The sequence below is a fragment of the Schistocerca serialis genome, chromosome 4 (assembly GCF_023864345.2).
Source record: "Schistocerca serialis cubense isolate TAMUIC-IGC-003099 chromosome 4, iqSchSeri2.2, whole genome shotgun sequence".
Lineage (NCBI taxonomy): Eukaryota > Metazoa > Arthropoda > Insecta > Orthoptera > Acrididae > Schistocerca > Schistocerca serialis.
The window spans coordinates 491,823,110-491,841,838 of record NC_064641.1 but is presented as its reverse complement, the minus strand read 5'-3'; the positions used below and the strand labels follow the sequence as shown (position 1 = coordinate 491,841,838).

At 36.8% G+C, this 18,729-nt stretch overlaps 1 protein-coding gene across 4 annotated transcripts in view; it reads right to left on the bottom strand.

Annotated features, from left to right (window-relative positions):
* Positions 1-10,420: 10,420 nt before the first annotated feature.
* Positions 10,421-18,729, bottom strand: part of LOC126475210 (N-acetyl-D-glucosamine kinase) — a 185,853-nt gene continuing 177,544 nt past the window's right edge. For all 4 annotated transcript variants that reach the window (XM_050102866.1, XM_050102869.1, XM_050102870.1 and 1 more), the window contains exons 7-8: positions 14,011-14,185; positions 10,421-11,090 (exon numbers count right to left, since the gene is read on the bottom strand). In XM_050102866.1, the coding sequence (XP_049958823.1) occupies positions 10,785-11,090; positions 14,011-14,185 (481 nt within the window). In that variant the 3' untranslated portion in view covers positions 10,421-10,784. The remainder of the gene's footprint in view (positions 11,091-14,010; positions 14,186-18,729) is intronic.

Here is an 18,729-nt window from a genome sequence, read left to right as displayed (position 1 = left end):
AGCTTTAGCTCAGCAATTCACGTATATAGCAGTGTAGCAAGTGCTTTCTAATCTAATTCCCTCAGCAACACATGATTTAATTTGACTACATTCCATTGCCCTCGTTTTGCAACATGGTTGACTGAGATAATGCTTAGCTGTCAAAATACTACAGACTAAAGCAGCTTAAACCAAAGCCATCAAAGGAATAAGTGTGTGCTTCCCATCTGAGAAACAGGGAAACCACCCGCAAGTTAAAGATAGAAATGTCAGGGGTTAAATTGGGACACTATGACACTCCAAAATACACAGGAATAGCACTTGACAGATCTCAAACATTCAAAAACCACTGCATGAATTTCAAATAAAAAGTCTCCACCAGGAGCAACCTACTTAGAAAATTGGCCGGATCACAGAGGGGCAGTCAAGCTGAAACCATCCGAACTTCTGCGATGGCAATATGCTACTACACTGTAGAGTATGACGAACTTCTGCGATGGCAATATGCTACTACACTGTAGAGTATGACTGTCCTGGTCGGTATAAGTCAACACACACCAAACAGGTGGGTATTGCCCTAAATGATACATGCAGAATTGTAACAGGCTGAGTTGTTTTAAGTCAACTCCAGAGAAACGGCTCTATCATCTTGCAGGAATTGCACCACCTCCTGTTCAAAGAGAAAAGATTCCTCAGAAAATCCAAGAAACTAACAACCACTGATGAGGAAGCCAGGCTGCAACTATGGAGGGCTGAGATATCCCACCTACCTGGTTGGAAAAGCTTTTCAGAATCTTTACCCCCTGGTCATGATAAGAACTGGCCAGTTTGGAATTACTTGAGTAGGCTGAGGTCAGGAGTGGGCAATCACAATTTAACCTGGAAAAATGGGAAGACATTGAAGAAAACAAAACCCAATGTGACTGTGGGAAAGAACAAACTGTTCAACATACGCTTTAGTGTTGACTGTGTCTAGCCACCTGCACAGAAGATGACCTTTACCAGGTAACAGAAAATGCACTGGAAGTGGCCAAATTTTGGTCAAATATTATATAAATTATGTTGATCTGTCAACAATACTACAAACTGTGTTTTATGTATGTTTCTGACACAAGAATAATAATAACTCACATGGTCTGTCACTTCCATCAACTGGTTTGAAATTGAAAAATGCCAGGGCCCTTGGACCATGGGTGTTGATGAAGTACTTGTCTGCCAGACCATGTAAACAAAATTGGCTTTTCAGTTTGTTAAGGGAGATAAATGTTTCTGTCCTCGTCTAAAATGTCATGGGGAATATAACAATTGGGCTCTTTTACTGAATGGTTCCTCCGGACTTGTTTTGGAGTATGCTGGCTTTAAGTCTTGTTTGCCATTTTTTTCCAAATATAAATGTTTTGTCACCCCTGTCAACAATCTTAAAGGGCCCCGTATATGGAGGTAAGATGAACATCAATAAAAGCAAAACGAGGGTGAGGGAATGTAGTCAAATTAAATCATATGTTGCTGAGAGAATTACATTAGAAAATGAGACACATAAAGTAGTAGGTGAGTTTTGCTATTTGGGCAGCAAAATAACTGATGATGGTCAAAGTAGAAAAGATACAAAAGGTAGACTGGCAATGTCCAGAAAAGCATTTCTGAAAATGAGAAATTTGTTAGGAAGTCTTTTTGGAAAATATTTGTATGGAATGTATCCATGTACGGAAGTGAAACATGGACGATAAACAGTTTAGATAAGAAGAGACTAGAGGCTTTTGAAATGTGGTGCTACAGAAGAATGCTGAAGATTAGATGGGTAGATCACGTAACTAATGAAGAGGTACTGAACAGAAATGGAGAGAAAAGAAATTTGTGGCACAAGCTAATTTGAAGAAGGGATTCATTGGTAGGACACAATCTGAGACATCAAAGGATCCAATTTAGTACTGGTGAGAAGCATGGGGAGTAAAAATCGTAGAGGGAGAGCAAGAGATGAATACAGTTAGCTGGTTCAAAAGGATGTAGGTTGCAGTAGTTACTCGGAGATGAAGGGGCTTGCACAGGATAGAGTGGCATGGAAACCTGCATTGAACCAGTCTTCGGATTGAAGACCACAACAACAATACACGGAGAGGCCAGAGGAAGTCTACCATCATCGTCTCGTATCCATACAAAATTGCGTTGAACAACTCTTTCTGGAAGAAAATTGGTTCGTCTCCTTGTTTCGATGGACTGATAGGTTTGAGGAGTTGCATATGAGTTTGCAGGGTGTGTAAAAATATTGCATATTTCCTGACTGACAGATTGGAAGGGGGAGAGGGTGAGAAAAATTCGCCCATTATCTTAGTTACTCTCCATAGACTAACTGGTCTGAAGAACACCCTAAGTCTTCTTTAATTACTGTGCTGAGTGCTAGAAGCTGTGCTGTCTTCAAGGATTCCACATGGCAGGCTAAAGCTGTTTTCAGGTTGCGGTGCATCTTCCTTCCCATTGCTGGTGTGATGATAGTGTGCATCTTCTGTCCCGTTACTGGTGGGATGGTAGCTTGTAGTTTGTTTGTTTTTGCACCCGTGTAGTCTTAAGAGCTCCTCAAAACTGCATAGCACTGTCCCTGGTAATAATTTGAGGAAAGCCAATGCTGGAGAACCAAGTGGAGATCAAGGCTGAAGTGACAGAAACTGTTGAAATATCCAGCACTGGCACAGCCTTAGGCCACCTAGTGAATCTATTTACCATGGTAACTAGAAAACAGAAGCCTTCCGAGTGGGGAAGGAAACCCACAAATACCCAAATGCAAGTTGAGAATTTCCATGAAACAGACAAGAAGTTATCCACCAGAGCAAAGTTGTGGCAACAGATTCTACAACCTTGAAATTGCGTGCAACATTGAGCCCATTGTTTTTAAAAAACTTTTTTTTAAAAACTTCATAATGTCTACAACATTTCACAAATTTTTGTAAAATAATTCAACAAATAAAATTATTTTGCAATAAGCTTTAAAATTTGTCTCGTATCCCTGTGCATGAAAGAGATACATGGAAAAGTATACATCATCTCTGCTGTACAAGCACTGACAAACAGACAATCTGATCCTGTTGAGAATATGAGGGCAAGAAATTAGGCCTATATCTTAATGAAAAAACTCATTTTCGAAAATATTTCAGCATTAAAACAAAAACTACTAAAGTATGAAACATAAAGTGAATTGGTAATACATAATAAATAATAATTGTAGTAGCCTAAGCACAACTAAAGATAATGAAAGTGATCAAACAAGCCTTTTTAGGATAGGCTTGAAAAGAAAAAGCTGGTACGATATGCATCTTCTTCAAAAGTCTTGTTTTAGTATTGATGTGAGAATGCACAATAGAATGTTGTTCCTGCTCATCTCCACAGATCACTATTTTGACATGTCTTTAATGACACATTATTATGAAGTATCATCAATAAAAACATAGTGAACCTCAAAACTATTTTTCATTCAAGTATCTGACTAGCATTTATTTGCAGAGTTTATCTCCAAAATCCCGCAAAGCACAGGATAAATATTTAGTTTAATCCTGCACACCACCTATTGGTTAAATTTTGTTAAATTTTTTTTTGTTCTATGATGTAGCCCCATGTCAATAATATGCTGTTTGAATTTGATGTCATTGTGAGCTGTGGTTCTCTTTCCACAGCATTTACAAACTGGAATTATGGGTCCCCATTTATTAGCAACCTACCAAAGACATTCAGCAGGAATCAATAGTATTTGCAGATGACACAAACAATTTAATTAAGGGAATGGATCTAGAAGATATTACAGATGGAGTTGGAAGTGTATTATGCAGACTAAAAAACTAGTTTAGAATAAGTAATTTGATAATAAATAAATAAACTGATGAGCTTTAAAAGAAGTTAACCAAATGACAATGAGTTACTATCAAAAATGAAGGAATACAAACTTGGACAAGTAGACTGTGTAAAATTTCTGGGTCTCCATCTTGATGATAAACTGACATGGACAGAGCAGATCAATAATATAAACAGTAAATTAAATTTAGGCTGCTATGCATTACGGAAGTTAGCCAAAATTGTAAGTATTTGAGTCCTCAAAATGTTTTACTTTGCACACTTTAAATCAGTTATGTCATTTGGAATAAAACTATGGGGAAGTTCAGTTCAAAAATGTTCAAATGTGTGTAAAATCTTATGGGACTTAAACTGCTAAGGTCATCAGTCCCTAAGCTTACACACTATTTAACCTAAATTATCCTAAGGACAAACACACACACCCATGCCCGAGGGAGGACTCTAACGTCCACCGGGATCAGCCGCACAGTCCATGACTGCAGCGCCTTAGACCACTCAGCGGAAGTTCAGTACATATGAAGAAAGTACTCGTACAGAAAAGGATTATACCACATGCATAATGCTTAACGTGAAACAATGAACAAGCTGCAGATCAAAATTTAAACTGCTATTACACACTATGAAAGACATTAGTAATTTTAAGAAAAATGAAGAGGTTCATAAATTTGAAACAAGAAACAGTTTGAAACAGAGAGTAACCCAACAAAGGACAAGTCACTGTGAGAGAAGTGTAACATACTATTCAAATTCCTTCCTAACAGTATCAGTCATATAAAGAACATCAGTATCTTTAAGCACACAGTTACAGAAATACTGGAGAAAAATCCATCTTATTCCTTAAATTAATTTTGCTAATTACAACGAAGAAAACCCAAAAATGCGAGAAAAGCAAGAGAGATGAAAAAACAAAAAGTAACCATCATTCAGTTAAAAAACTATATATAAACATACACATGTAAATTCAAACATAAGGTAAATAGTCGCATATTGTGAAAAAGAAGTCAATACACTGCAAAATAAATATGTATTATGGTGTAATCTGCACTATAAATGCACTAAGTTGAAGAATACAATATGTAATTGTTATTGTATAATCAAAAAGTAAAGGCCTATATATAATGACACAATAGATATCAATTGAAATACATGAAACAGCTAAATTAACTGAATAAATTATGTGGGAACATTTTTATTTGAACCTGCTAAATTTTATTTTTATGTTACACCACACAAAAAATGTGACAGTGTATTAGAGGTACATAAAATTGCTTACATTTTGAGTAATTGTATTTAACATCACATAACAATAGGTGGCAAATGTTGTTATATAATTGCTTAGCGATTCATTAATTATAGTTTCATCCCATAACAAATAAGTATTTTTTTTACCAGATATATCTATATGGGAAACTATATTCACAGAACCACAATTTTTGCATATTCTTTGGTTTAGACATGAACCGCATTCTAATTTTTTAAAAAGTAAAACAGTTATCTCTAGTTTTGGTGTCCTTGCACAATCCAATATGGGAAGTTTTTCCTTGGACTTTTACTACTTCTCTGTCAGCAGTCAAAATGTATGGGTCTGGAATTGCCAAGGACAAGAATTCCTGATTAGCATCACTAATTCTGCAACAGCTTTCATTAGAAAAGACTATCAGGAGGTGTCAGAATGAGTTATACAAGGTATGGGCATCGATCATAGACAGATCTAGAATGTTATAGAACACATACAGGCCAGCACCTTGTCATGGCTGTTATGCAATATCTGCGTGACATTTGATCTGCCATATCTACAGTGAATTTGGTGTTATAAAAACTAACTGTCTCTGGAGTTTCTTTTTCTCCAGCCTCATTGATTGTTACATTGTACTGTATAGAACTAAGAACAAGCACATTTTTCTTAGTCTTCCCTTGGTAAGATGTTCGAGTAATGTCATCAACCTTGTAAATAACACTTAAATAGAATATATATTGTCCTTTTATCCCAGTAAGTGGCACCTCCCTTCTACTCCTGTTCAAAATGCCAACAATGCTCATATCCCACATTTTCAGCTTTTTTGGCAGAAGTGAAGAAGCTGTCTGAAGTAACATGTCTCTCCTTTCATAAGTAAGGTTATATGAGTAGGGTAATATATTCTCCCAGGCTAGTATCTGCAATCTTGTTTCAACTTTTCCGAAATAGGGAAAACCATTCACAACATATCTAACTTAAGTGTCTGTTAGCAGCCTATACTTTATGTTCAGCTTAAGAAAGGCCATGACTGTGATAGCAATCCACTACAGTTAGCAGTTGAACTGTTAGTGGCAGCAAGCAGATGGACAAAAACTGTGCAACATTGTAAGAAATTCATCACTTAACAGAAGTGCCAAATAAACTTAGATAAAATGCTTTTCCGTAAGAAACAGTCAATTGACCACCATTAGGATACAATGCTAAGTGTGTAATTAACTTAAAAATTTAGAGTTACAAAGCAAAGCAGTTAAGACAAATTAAACCTGCTGTAAAGAAATAAAAAAAAAACATAAAATCACAGGAACAGACTATTTTAAACACCAAAGTAATTTGCCTCTCAAAATAAAAAAATGGCGAAGCGATGTCCGCCAGGCATTCTAGTGTTAATTGTCAAAAATGACAAATCAGAACCCTTGCAAAGCTTCACCAATGTTGACTGAATTTATACTCTTATAGCACTACAGGAAAAAATTACCAAAGGCATCGATATCAGTGCCATCTCTCTGACAGGAAAAGAAAAATTTTCTCCTTTCCTTCATGCCTTACTGTACAGTTAAAGAGTTAGAAAAAAAATACATTTGATGCTATCGTACCATCCCAGTGCGATAATTTAAAAAAATCATTTATGAATTTGCAGAGGTCTTGCTTGTAAACTAGATTCTAGAGACAGGATTCCGTACTATCCCATGTGTGGTGTTCTATAAACTAGACTGCATGAATGTTGATCAAAAATTTTCTCCTTTGATAATGTGTGGAGCATAACAGACAATGTGCTCGAAACAAATTATCTGTTCAGTCAGCCACAATCAACAATTTTGTGTGTCTCACAAAAGTAATTGGTAAATTATTTGTATGATATGACGTCTGTAACCTCTTCTAATTACTGAAGTTGTCACTTTTGTATCAGGAAATTTCATTAATCTTACACTTTAGAAATTCTTATTGTTTCTATTGTAAAAATGCACAGCATTAATAATACTGTGTGAAATTGTTTCAGACTATACCCTCGTAGTTTCTTGAGGATCCATTTTAATAGCAAGTTTAATAAATGCAGAATAGTTTAATTTTAAAAAATTATTTATTTTTGTTCTTGAATTACAATAGACCAGCAGAGCTATTTGCTTTCCTCGGCACAAATAATTTGTACTTTACTGGAATTACTATACACCAGTCAAATGAATCTCATATCACACATTCATTTGATGAATGTTTAATGTAAGTTGGTTGTACTTCCAACATAAAGCACTCATATTTAATAGGTTCTCCAAACATACATGAGCAATACATGGTACAAAATCTATGTACAAGAGATATTCAGAGAAATAAAGGAACAATACCAGTAAATTATTTACAAAGCATTTCATTTTAGGGTTGATCCTTTTATTGCACTTCGCCAGAAGTACCCATGCTTGTTCTCCTTAATAGCTTTCAATCACATCAGGTATACAGTTACATGTCCTCTTTCTTCTTCATCAAGTTAAAAGTTACCATGAAAATTTTCTCTACCTGTAACATATGAAATATGTTTTCACTGCACCTGTTCATTTCTTTTATGAATGCTATCAGTGTTGGTCACCACTAAGGGCACAGATCTTCTGGGTATCTATTTTGTGACACAATCCGATAGATCTTGTTCTTTGAGATGTGTGAATTAATATTCTCTGACAAAAGTAAGCTGGAGTTTTTGGCAGGCAATCAGGCAATGACACTGCCCTGTAATGCTAAAGTCACAAGATATAGCTGGTATCTCAGAATCATAAAAATTGTTATTTTTTATTCATTTACATTTTCTCTCACATTTATGCATTTACATTTTCTCCTCACTGCTGCAGTCTGAATGTAACTTGTACAAGTCCTGTACATTTCATTTTTTTTTAAATACACATGTACACCAACATCCTCACATAGTTAAGTAAATTCACAGCAAAAGTCATTGTCATGAACCACTACACACAAAACCATGCCTATCTCTTCTCAGGCATTAATAATAACACAGACACACTTACATATAGAATTTAATTCACAAGTGACTATTGTATAATGGATATAATGTTAAAATTTACATTTCTATTCTATTGTCAATTCCCTAAAAGCTTTCTTGGAAAGCAAATATGACAATATCTTTTGGTACTGCAAAGAGGTCTATTTTTTGCATTTCTGACAATTTTTGTAAGTATTTTTTAAAGCAATACAGTTAAAAAATACAGGTTTTTGCGTGTGCTTACAGTTTAAAAAAACTATAACTCTGTAGAGAGCATAAGAACCAGCAGACAAAAATATTGTGCAATCTAAGGAGCACAATAAATTCCATATTAAAAAAAAACTGAATTTTAAGGCAGTCAGCAAAGCTTAACTCATGCAAGGCTCTCATAACATCAAATTTAGTGCAGTGTAGAATCATAATATGTTGTAGTTGGCTTTAATATGCAAATGTACCATTTGCTCACATTTTCTTTAACCCTGCCCACATAAGATGGAGGGGAGGATTAACTCCATACCACCATCTTATTGCCATGGGGAAGAGAGGAGCACGCAATACTGACAACTTAATCTAAGAAATGCTATCTGGGTTCTGTTCTTCATTCAAAGCAATTATGCATTGTATTAAAAGTGCCTAAGGGTAACAAATGCTTAAATTATCCATCTAAATTGAAACCACAGAATATTCAAATACAATACTATGAAACAGCAGTCAACTCTTAAGGCTGTTACTGCAAAGGTTCACAAACTGGAAAGCATGTACATTATTCATCTGAAGACTTCCAACTTCTGCTGACTCTTATCTAAAGAGCTGTACAATAGAAAAGTGAACAAACACTGTGGAAACAGTTGTAACAAGAGTTGTAAGAAAGAATGGCCTCACATCTGACAGAAATAAAGTGGGACATACATTCTCAAAGTTTCTTCATTGCTGAATGAAATCAGCTAGCATGTTTCAGTAAGTTATACATTAATGAGTTGCTGAATATTCAACCAGTTGTAATAAAAATTAAACACTAGTTAACAATGGTGAGTGCCATGACTTGTTCCCTGAGTCTAGACCCATACAAAAAAGTACAGCCTTTATTCATCCACTTTACGTTTTAGAAATGTCATGAGTTATAAGCATATTTGGTTGGTCGTTTTCTTCCCCACATAAACGTGACAGGAAGCTCAATAAGAATACAGAAATGAATTTTTTCATATTCTTTCTTTGAGCTGCAAAATGATAGGAAACACTTGTCAAGACTCCTCCTGAACCCTCACATCCCTACTGTTACTGTGATTAGTGGTACTACACTTTGGGGTTAATAAAGGAAGACACTTTGAGGTACTGAAAAAGTAAGATTTAGATCTTGGAATGCCAGTGTTCTATTTAGAACATCCTTGTAAACTTGTGAGGGGCCACTCCGAGCAGTGTGCAATAACATACCCACCATCATTCCAATATAACCAACAGAGAAAATTCATGTACTCTTGTCTCACCAAGAATGCTCACATACTTTTTGTCACTGGATTTGTTAAGCACAACACATAGCATTGGGCATTTAGAATAGTAGTAATAGTAAGTAGAGGCAGTGGGAGGAGTAAGTGGTAACACTGAGGAAAGAGTACTATCCTCAGATTCCATGATGCAACAGTGTAAGTAAAATGTTGTACACAGAATAATCTAAGAAGAAGATGTCCATACAACTTGGAAATATAAATGATGTGCAGTAATCAACAATGATGTTAAGTCACTCTACGTACAAAAACTATTGTATTGTATTATATTGTATGGTAACCAGGGACCAAAAAACGACTGACAGGTTCCGTCCCCGCCGCAGCTGCAGTGGTCCACAACGATTACCGCACTCCACTTCACCCCTCCACCGCCTCACACTGAACCCAGGGTTATTGTGTGGTTCGCCCCCAGTGGACCCCCCCCCCCCCCAGGGAACGTCTCACACCAGATGAGTGTAACCCCTATGTTTGCGTGGTAGAGTAATGGTGGTGTATGCGTACGTGGAGAACTTGTTTGCGCAGCAATCGCTGACATAGTGTAGCTGAGGCGGAATAAGGGGAACCAGCCCGCATTTGCCAAGGCAGATGGAAAACCACCTAAAAACCATCCACAGACTGGCTGGCTCACCGGACCTTGACACAAGCGGGGGACCAGGCGCTCCTTACCACTCCGGAAAGCCGTGTGTTAGACCGCTCGGCTAACCAGGCGGGCTAGAAAAAGTAAGTAATCATTTTAAGGATGATGGGTGTATCCAATAATTGACAGGCAACATTTTAGGAATAATCAGCTAGTGGAAAATCACCATATCTGCACATGGCTGTCTGCAGCAAGATCTATCTGAATTTGAGACCACAGTACAGAAAAACATCAATCTTTATTAAAAGTAATTTTAAATGTTATTTTATTATTCCTTAAAGAAATTTTGTTGTGGATTATCTCACATAATACCCAGTTTCACCTTTTGTGTGGAATATGGAACAGTCCTCCATAGCCGAAAATACAGTGACACGAAGTACAATCATCTAAACAAGGAGGGAGGAGATAAAAATAGAAGTATCTGCATAGAATAAAATACAAGCACTAGTGAGAATCACAGAAGTGTGAAAAGTGATGCTCTGTAGCATCACATGATTGTAGTACATGAAACACAGGTAACTTTTGCAAAGAAATTCTCATGACAATTCTGGCCAGATGCTTACAATGTTGTACACTTGCAATACAATTTCTAAAATAAGTACCTACAACACCTCATAATTTATTACAGGAACCTGCACATTCACATCGTTGCTGAGGTTTGTAATGATAAAAAACTGTGTAATTCTGACGATAATCTCTAGGCATGTCAATGCCAATAGCATCAGCTGCCAGGTATGTGGCTCCAACCGCCATACTTGTGGTAAGTTTAAGCAGAGAGAGCTCACACACTGGCTGGTCACACTCATTTTGTGGAGGTTCTTGCAGACGTGATACAAATCCATTCTTCAACAGGTCCCAGCTGAGCCACACAGATCCAACACAGACAACAGGCAAACCACTGTCTGCTAAGAACAGATCCTACAAACAAACAAACATATGGTTCCATTATTTCTTATGTGTAAGTACACTTGTAAAATTCTATAATCATTCACCCTAACTTAAAGCATCTAGGAAATAACATACACAATGATAATGAGTGCACTAAAGTGTTCCCTGGCAACATTATATTAACAGTGTTACAGATACAAGACATACAGGACAACTGACCATGCATCTTGTGCGGTAACAGCTGCCAGTGGAATAGAGACTATCAATACGGGGTGCGAGACCCTCCCATGGCAGTGCAGGATACACAGCAGTTCTCCATACGATGGACACATTGTCCAACAACATTTACAATAATATCTCTCACTGCTGGACACAAGTCCACAGGAGGTCAGCAGTTGTCCATGCTGGTTGTGTTAGAGGTATATTCCTTCAGGTCAAAGTGTTCCACATATATTGATTTGGATTTAAGATATGGGAATTAATGGGTCTTTCTAGATATATGTTTTAGGTAGCCGTCCACCAGGGCAGATCTGTGTTGTGGAGCATTATCACTCATCATTTGGAACCGAGCTATATACACATAATTAAAAGTGTTTGCATACTGTTGCAGAATGTCATTCCTGTACACTGTAGCCACAACAATAACCCGAAGGGAACAATGCACTTGCATACATTTTCGTAACATGATGCTGCCCAGACGAGAACTGCACTACTATACTTTAAGGCAATATTATAGAAAGGAAAGAGGAAGTAGATGAGATGAGAGACATGATACTGCAAGAAAAATTTTACAGAGTTCTGGAAAACCTAACTCGATACAAGACCCTCAGATCAGACAACATTCCCTCACAATTTCTGAGATCCTTGGAGGAGCCAGTTTGACAAAACTATTCTCCTAGTCCACAAATTATGTGGGACAGGTGGAATACCCACAGACTTCAAGAAGAATGCAGTAATTCTAACTAAGACAGATGCTGATAAGTATGAATATTACTGAATTATCAGGATAATGAAAAGGATAGTTGCTACTCACAATATAGCAGAGATGCCAAGTCACTGAAAGGCACAGCAAAAAGACTGTTGGAAAATTAACTTTTGGCCAACAAGGCCTTTGTCAAAAATAGATAACACACACACACACACACACACACACACACACACACACACACACACACGACCACAGTCTCTGGACACACACACACACACACACACACACACACACACACACACACACACACACACACACACACGACCACAGTCCCTGGCAGCTCGAATCAGACTGCCAGAGACTGTGGCCACATGTGTGCACATTGCATCAGAGTGTGTGTGTGTGTGTGTGTGTGTGTGTGTGTGTGAGAGAGAGAGAGAGAGAGAGAGAGAGAGAGAGAGAGATCTATTTTTCTCAAAGATCTTGTTGGCTGGAAGCTAACTTTCCGACAGTCTTTTTGCTGTACCTTTCTGCAACTCAGCATGTCTGCTATATGGTGAGTAGCAACTATCCTTTTCATTATGTTGTTATATTCCATCCTGGATTTTACTGAATTGTTAGTTTAATAAGTCTTATTTACAGAAGAATGGAAAATCTGGTAGAAGTTGATAACAGGGAAGATCAGCTGAGGTTCCTATGCTCTTTGAAATTCTGAAGGTAGCAGGGATAAAATACAAAGAACCAAAGTTTATTTGTAACTTGTACAGAAAAACAGACTGCACTGTTATTGTAAGAGTTGAAAGATAAAAAGGGAAGCAGAAGTTGAGAAGGAAGTGAGACAGGTCTGTAGCCTGTCCCTGATGCTATTCAATTTATACGTTGAGCAAACAGTAGAGGAAAGCAAGGAGAAATTTGGGAAGAGGAATTTAAGTGAAGGAAGAAGAAGAAATAAATGCTTTGGGGTTATTCAATAAAAATGTAATTCTGCAATGGAGAGCAAAGGACTTCAAAAAGCAGTTGAAAGGAATAGATAGTTTCTTGAAAGAGATTGTAAGATGAACCTCAAGGAAAGTAAAACAAGGATAATGGTCTATAACCGAACTAAATCAGGCAATATCCAGCAAATAAGACTTAGAAAATGAGATACTAAGAGTAATAGATTAATTTTGCCACTTGGGAAGTAAAATAACTAATCATGATCAAAGTAAAGAGCATATAAAATGCGAACTGGCTATAGGGGAAAAAAATAAATAAATAAATATAAAAAATAAAATAAAATAAAATGCACTTCTGGAAAACTGTTCTCGTAATCCATAAAGGAATCTCCAGATTAGTAATGAAGGGAATTGTGGTCACTAAAAGTTGTAAAGGGAGACCAAGGGGTGAATACTGTGAGTGAGTTAAAAATCAATGTAGACTGCAATAGGGATTCAGAGATGAAGAGGCTTCCACAGGATAAATTAGCATGGACTCTTAAGTTAACATAACAACCAAGGTGTCAGATTACAGTAGGTCGACCTAGCCGATACTGCTGTTGAATGTTTTCGGCTGCAATATTGTCTCCACAGCTGTGTAGTGACACTAAAAGCAACATTAAACTCCCAGCCCACTTCTTGCTGGTCTTTAATCTACCAATGATCTGGTCTTGTGTGATATCATCCAAATGTGTTAACTGCTCAGTTGTGTTTCAGTATCACATGACGTGGCGTCAAAACCATTACAGCCAAGTCTTCTGTTCACATGGACTGTTGGTGGCACACTAAGTGGTCTCAAGTGACCATGCCTTGTATTTTACTAGGTTTCTATGTTGTCCCACCACAGTTTAGACAACACAGTGCCACTAAAGCACTTTGCTTTGGAGTGAATCTGTAACAGACTGTAACTTATAAGAAGCTAAATACTACAGGCTCAAATATTTATGGACTAATGCTGAAAAAAGAGATCTATAAATGTCCTTTACACCAACAATCAATTTGCTACATATCTCTGAATTAAACAAAAAATTAATTTTAGCTTGAGTACCTTATGAGCTGCAGGCACAAGTGCTCGTACCATAGTGGCAAGAGCACGACCTGTCTGTTCAAACAGCCAAAGACACAATGGATCCCCTGCTTTAGCTTCTTCTGCCAATTTCTTGCACAGCGCCGCAAACTTTGGTTTATGAAACTTGGAGTAGCAGTGTTCCAGCAGATCAAATCTTTAAAAAATTAAATAAAAAGGAGAGCATCAGTGATATATATTTCCAAGTGCCCCCCCCCCCCCCCTCTCTCTCTCTCTCTCTCTCTCTCTCTCTCTCTCTCTCTCTCTGTCCCCCCCCCCTCTCACTGTCCCTACACACACCTGTGAAAACTACAGAAATAAAAACTTTTCAGTAAGTGCAATAAATAACAAATATAAAAAATCTTCAGTATCTATCATGTAACATGAGCCAACTGTAGATAACATCTTATTTATGGACCAAACCTCCCTCAATTATTCTACATCAGCTTTTTTATCAAGTGATTCATTGCCATAAAGTTTTGGCATTTGTTGACAATGGTCTTGGCTTTTGTGGTGGCAACACGCGCGTGCACCCCCCCTCCCCCCACCCCCACCCCCCACTCCTACATGGTGCCACTGGAGTCTAGCCAGCTCCGTGTGTATGTGTGTGTATACAAAAATGTAATTAGAAAAACTTGAGTTTCATTAATTTTAATGATCCTCAGTCAATAAACAGTAAAATTATATACATGAATTAAAATTAAACTTCTAATATTTACAGGTTTAATACTTACATCTGCTTACATTAAATCCATCATTCACACAATAGCTAGTTACCTGGCTATTACGACCAAGTATTGTCAAAAATTAAAGTAAATTATTCATTTTAGTGATCCTCAGTTAAGAACAGTCAAATTATGTACAAGATTTAAAATTAAACTTCCACTATTTACAGACTTACGACTTACATCTGCTTTCCATACATCCATTATTCACACAGGAGGTAGTTACTTGGCTGTTACAACCAAGTATTGTTATTAAAGTATAATAAATTTTCATGAAAATTGTCTACTGCACTACTTGTGAAATTCATGGATGAAACAGAAGGAGTTGGTCACCAAAAATTCTTTTAAATTATGTTTAAATTGTGCCTTGTCTGAAACTAAACTCTTAATGGTTGCAGGTAACTTATTGAAAATATGCTTTGCTGAATACGGGACTCCTTTCTGGGCAAGAGTAAGTGATTTTAAATCTTTATGTATATTGTTCTTATTCCTAGTACTGATACTGTGTACTAAGCAGTTAGTTGGAAAAAGATATGTATTATTTACAACAAACTTCATTAAGGAATAAATACACTGAGAAGCTGTGGTTAGTATGCCCAATTCTTTGAATAGGTTCCGAAATGATATTCTTGGATTTACACTACACATTACTCTTATTATATGCTTCTGTACTCTAAAAATTTTTCTTGGTTTGTGGAGTTACCCCAAAATATGATACCATATGACATAATGGAGTGAAAATAAGCAAAATATGCCAGTTTTTTTAATATTTATATCTCCTATGTCTGACATCATTCGCATTGCAAACACAGACTTGTTTAGGTGCTTTAGCAGTTCGTTAGTATGGCACTCCCAACTGAATTTATTAAGTTGTAATACCAATAATTTAACACTCTCAACTTCTCCTATTTCCATGTCGTCATATTTTATACACACACTATAAGGAAATCTCTTGGAAGTTCTGAACTGCATATAGTGGGTCTTTTCAAAGTTTGATGTCAGTGAATTGACTATGAACCACTTATTAGTGTCAGTAAAAATTTGATTAGCTGCCCTTTCTAAATTTAATTTGATTTACTATTTATTGCAATGTTTGCATCATCTGCAAATATGACAAACTTGGCATCTGGTAATGTAACAGATGACAGGTCATTAATATACACAAAAAAAGTATTGGACCTAGTATGGAACCTTGGGGAACACCACACGTAATTTCTTCCCAGTCAGATGATGTCTGATCGCCTACTGCTGAAGGCATGTAAACTACCTGGCAACAAAACTTTCTTTCTCTTTGCTGACTTCCCTACATTCTTATTCAATTTTCTACTGAAAGTTTGTTGTGCCCTCTCTACACCTACCTCTGTCTGAGGCTCATTAGTTTCTAACTGAAGCAACAGGTCAAACTTATTCTTCACATTCACCACAAAGCTATCTGACAAAATTCTAGGTCTGTTCTTCCTGTTACCACTTCCCACCTCTCTTTACCCTTCTCCCTCCTTAAACTGTTCAGATCTTCCCTATCCACCTCTAACTGTGCCTGAAGGGCAGCAATTTTCCCCTCCTGTTCCACTATTTTTCTATCTCTACTGCATATCCTACAGAACCACTAATGAGTCTGATCCACTTCCCCATTTCCCACATCGCTACAGTTATCCCAATGAAAAAAACTACTGCAGCCATCACACCAAACCCCGCAGCTAACAATTCTACGGCACGTCAGGCACTTTTCACTTACGTTAAAAATGTTACTTTAGTGAGAATAAGTCAAATTAAATTACTGAAAAACAAGAAACACATCTACGAAAGATTCGGTCTAGTTTCAGTTGTATGTAAACAAACTTACTTTAGCGACAATAAGTTAGATTTAAAAAAAAAAAAAGTTTACAAAAATTTGGCCTAGTTGCAACTGTATGTAAGCAAAGCTACTACCATACGTGCAAATTTTCCAGATACTGGAACTTAAAATGTACGGTGTGTTTCGCAAAATAAGAGTTAAGCAACAAAGGGATACACTTTTCTTAACTTGCTGGAATGGAACAGAACAATTAAATGAGATTCTATAAGTTTTACTGCGCTACAATGTATGCAAGAATACTATTGTAACTCTACTTTATGTTCCTTTCGCATTTTCTGGAATAATACACAAAGAGAAGTGAAACTTTTAATAGTAAGTTTACAAAACACACTAATACATGTATTAAACTAGTTTCCTGAATTAAACTTGTTTTCATTACAGTCTAAATCGCGTATCTGTATGGCAGCACAAAACTCACGCATCTCGCCTGGTGCAGGCAATGATTATGGTACGAGCAAGAGCGTGTCCACTACAACAGCAGATTGGGGAATCAACACTGTTCCATGGTACGGACCTGATCAGCTAAAATGGTTACATAATCCATGACAGTAATGCAGGCTTGTAGGGTAACCATGAAGCCCACTGAATACAACAACATGGCTGCCCAAATCATCACTGAACCTCTGCCATGTTTCATTCTTCAGATGTAAACTCAGCCAGAAGTTGGAAATCGTGTGAAACAAGACTATCTGACCAAATTACTTTCATTTATTGCTCCCTAGTCCCAGTTCTATGGTTTCAGCACCATGTTTTCCTGTTAAAGGCATTTGTACCTCTGACAAGTGGTTTGGGAATTCCAGCTCTCCCAGCTTACAGATCTCCCTTCTGGTTGTTTTGGTGCTGACAGGCTCTGAGAAGGTGACATTGAGTTCTGCAGTGACTTTTGCAGCTGTCATCATCATATTCTTCGTAACAATCCTCTTCAAAGACTGTCTGCCATGATCACTCAACCTGTACTTTTGTCTACATTTTTATTTAGTGGATGATGTTTTTGTGCTTTCACTGTATGTGATATAAATTTTGATGCAGTGCCTCTTTAAACACCGAACACTTCAGCTACCTTAGTTATGGAAGCACTTACCATATGAATACCAACAATTTTCCAATGTTAAAATTCACTTAGCTCCGACATAATGCACTCACTACTACACAGAAGACTGTTCTGATCATGACACATTTGAAATGTGTTGAGGACATTGCACAGGTGCCGTTCGTGGTCAAATATACAGCACCGCCTACAGGCTTGGCTAGAATCTGTATTCATGTTCAAGTGTACATTTCTTGTGGTGTTTCCATGTTTCTGTCCAATCCCTGTGCTTGCAGATACCATGCTACTTTTCTTCAAGATATGTTCTCGAAATGTATAGACAGGCACTGAAAAGCAAACTGTAATCTTAAGGTAGCATATACTAGACAAAAACATAACGTAAAAATTAGCAAAGATCTAGTGTCCATATATTCCAAATTCAAAAGACTTATCATATATTTTCAGAAGAAATAATTTAACAAAAGCTGAACATATCACAGTAGTAGTAAAACATATTTGTTTTTATCCAGACGTACATTATGTGAAAGTGGCAAAAGACGTTAATAATTTGGTACGACTTTTGTTGATATTTATCAGTTAGATGTGGGGAAAAATTCACATTTCTCGATACAACAGCAGTGTAGTCACAGAAAAAACAGCAGAACTACAATCAAAGAAAACAGCTGAAAATCTTAAGAATGTTTATAATTGGTCTATATGTAATTAATTTTTGGCCATAAAGAAAACAATCTGATGAATTTTAGTTTGAAAGGGACTAATATCATTTATTTTTTTATACACATATGATAACTCCAGTAAATATGCAACAAACACAGCTTTTTAGGGATAAATATATACTTTCATGAGGAGGAGTGAACAGAAACATACTGAAAAAGATAATGCCATAAGGATGTTATTTATTTAGATTTTTGTCATCACTGTGTAACAGTTAGTGCCCTGCAGTTACATATTACTGTTTTTACCCAAGAATGAGACAAACCTGAACAAAAGATGACAACTTTTTTAATTTTTTATTTCAGAGAAAAGGGGGGGGGATGCTTTGAGAGAACATTATATTCATTCTAAACTTATGC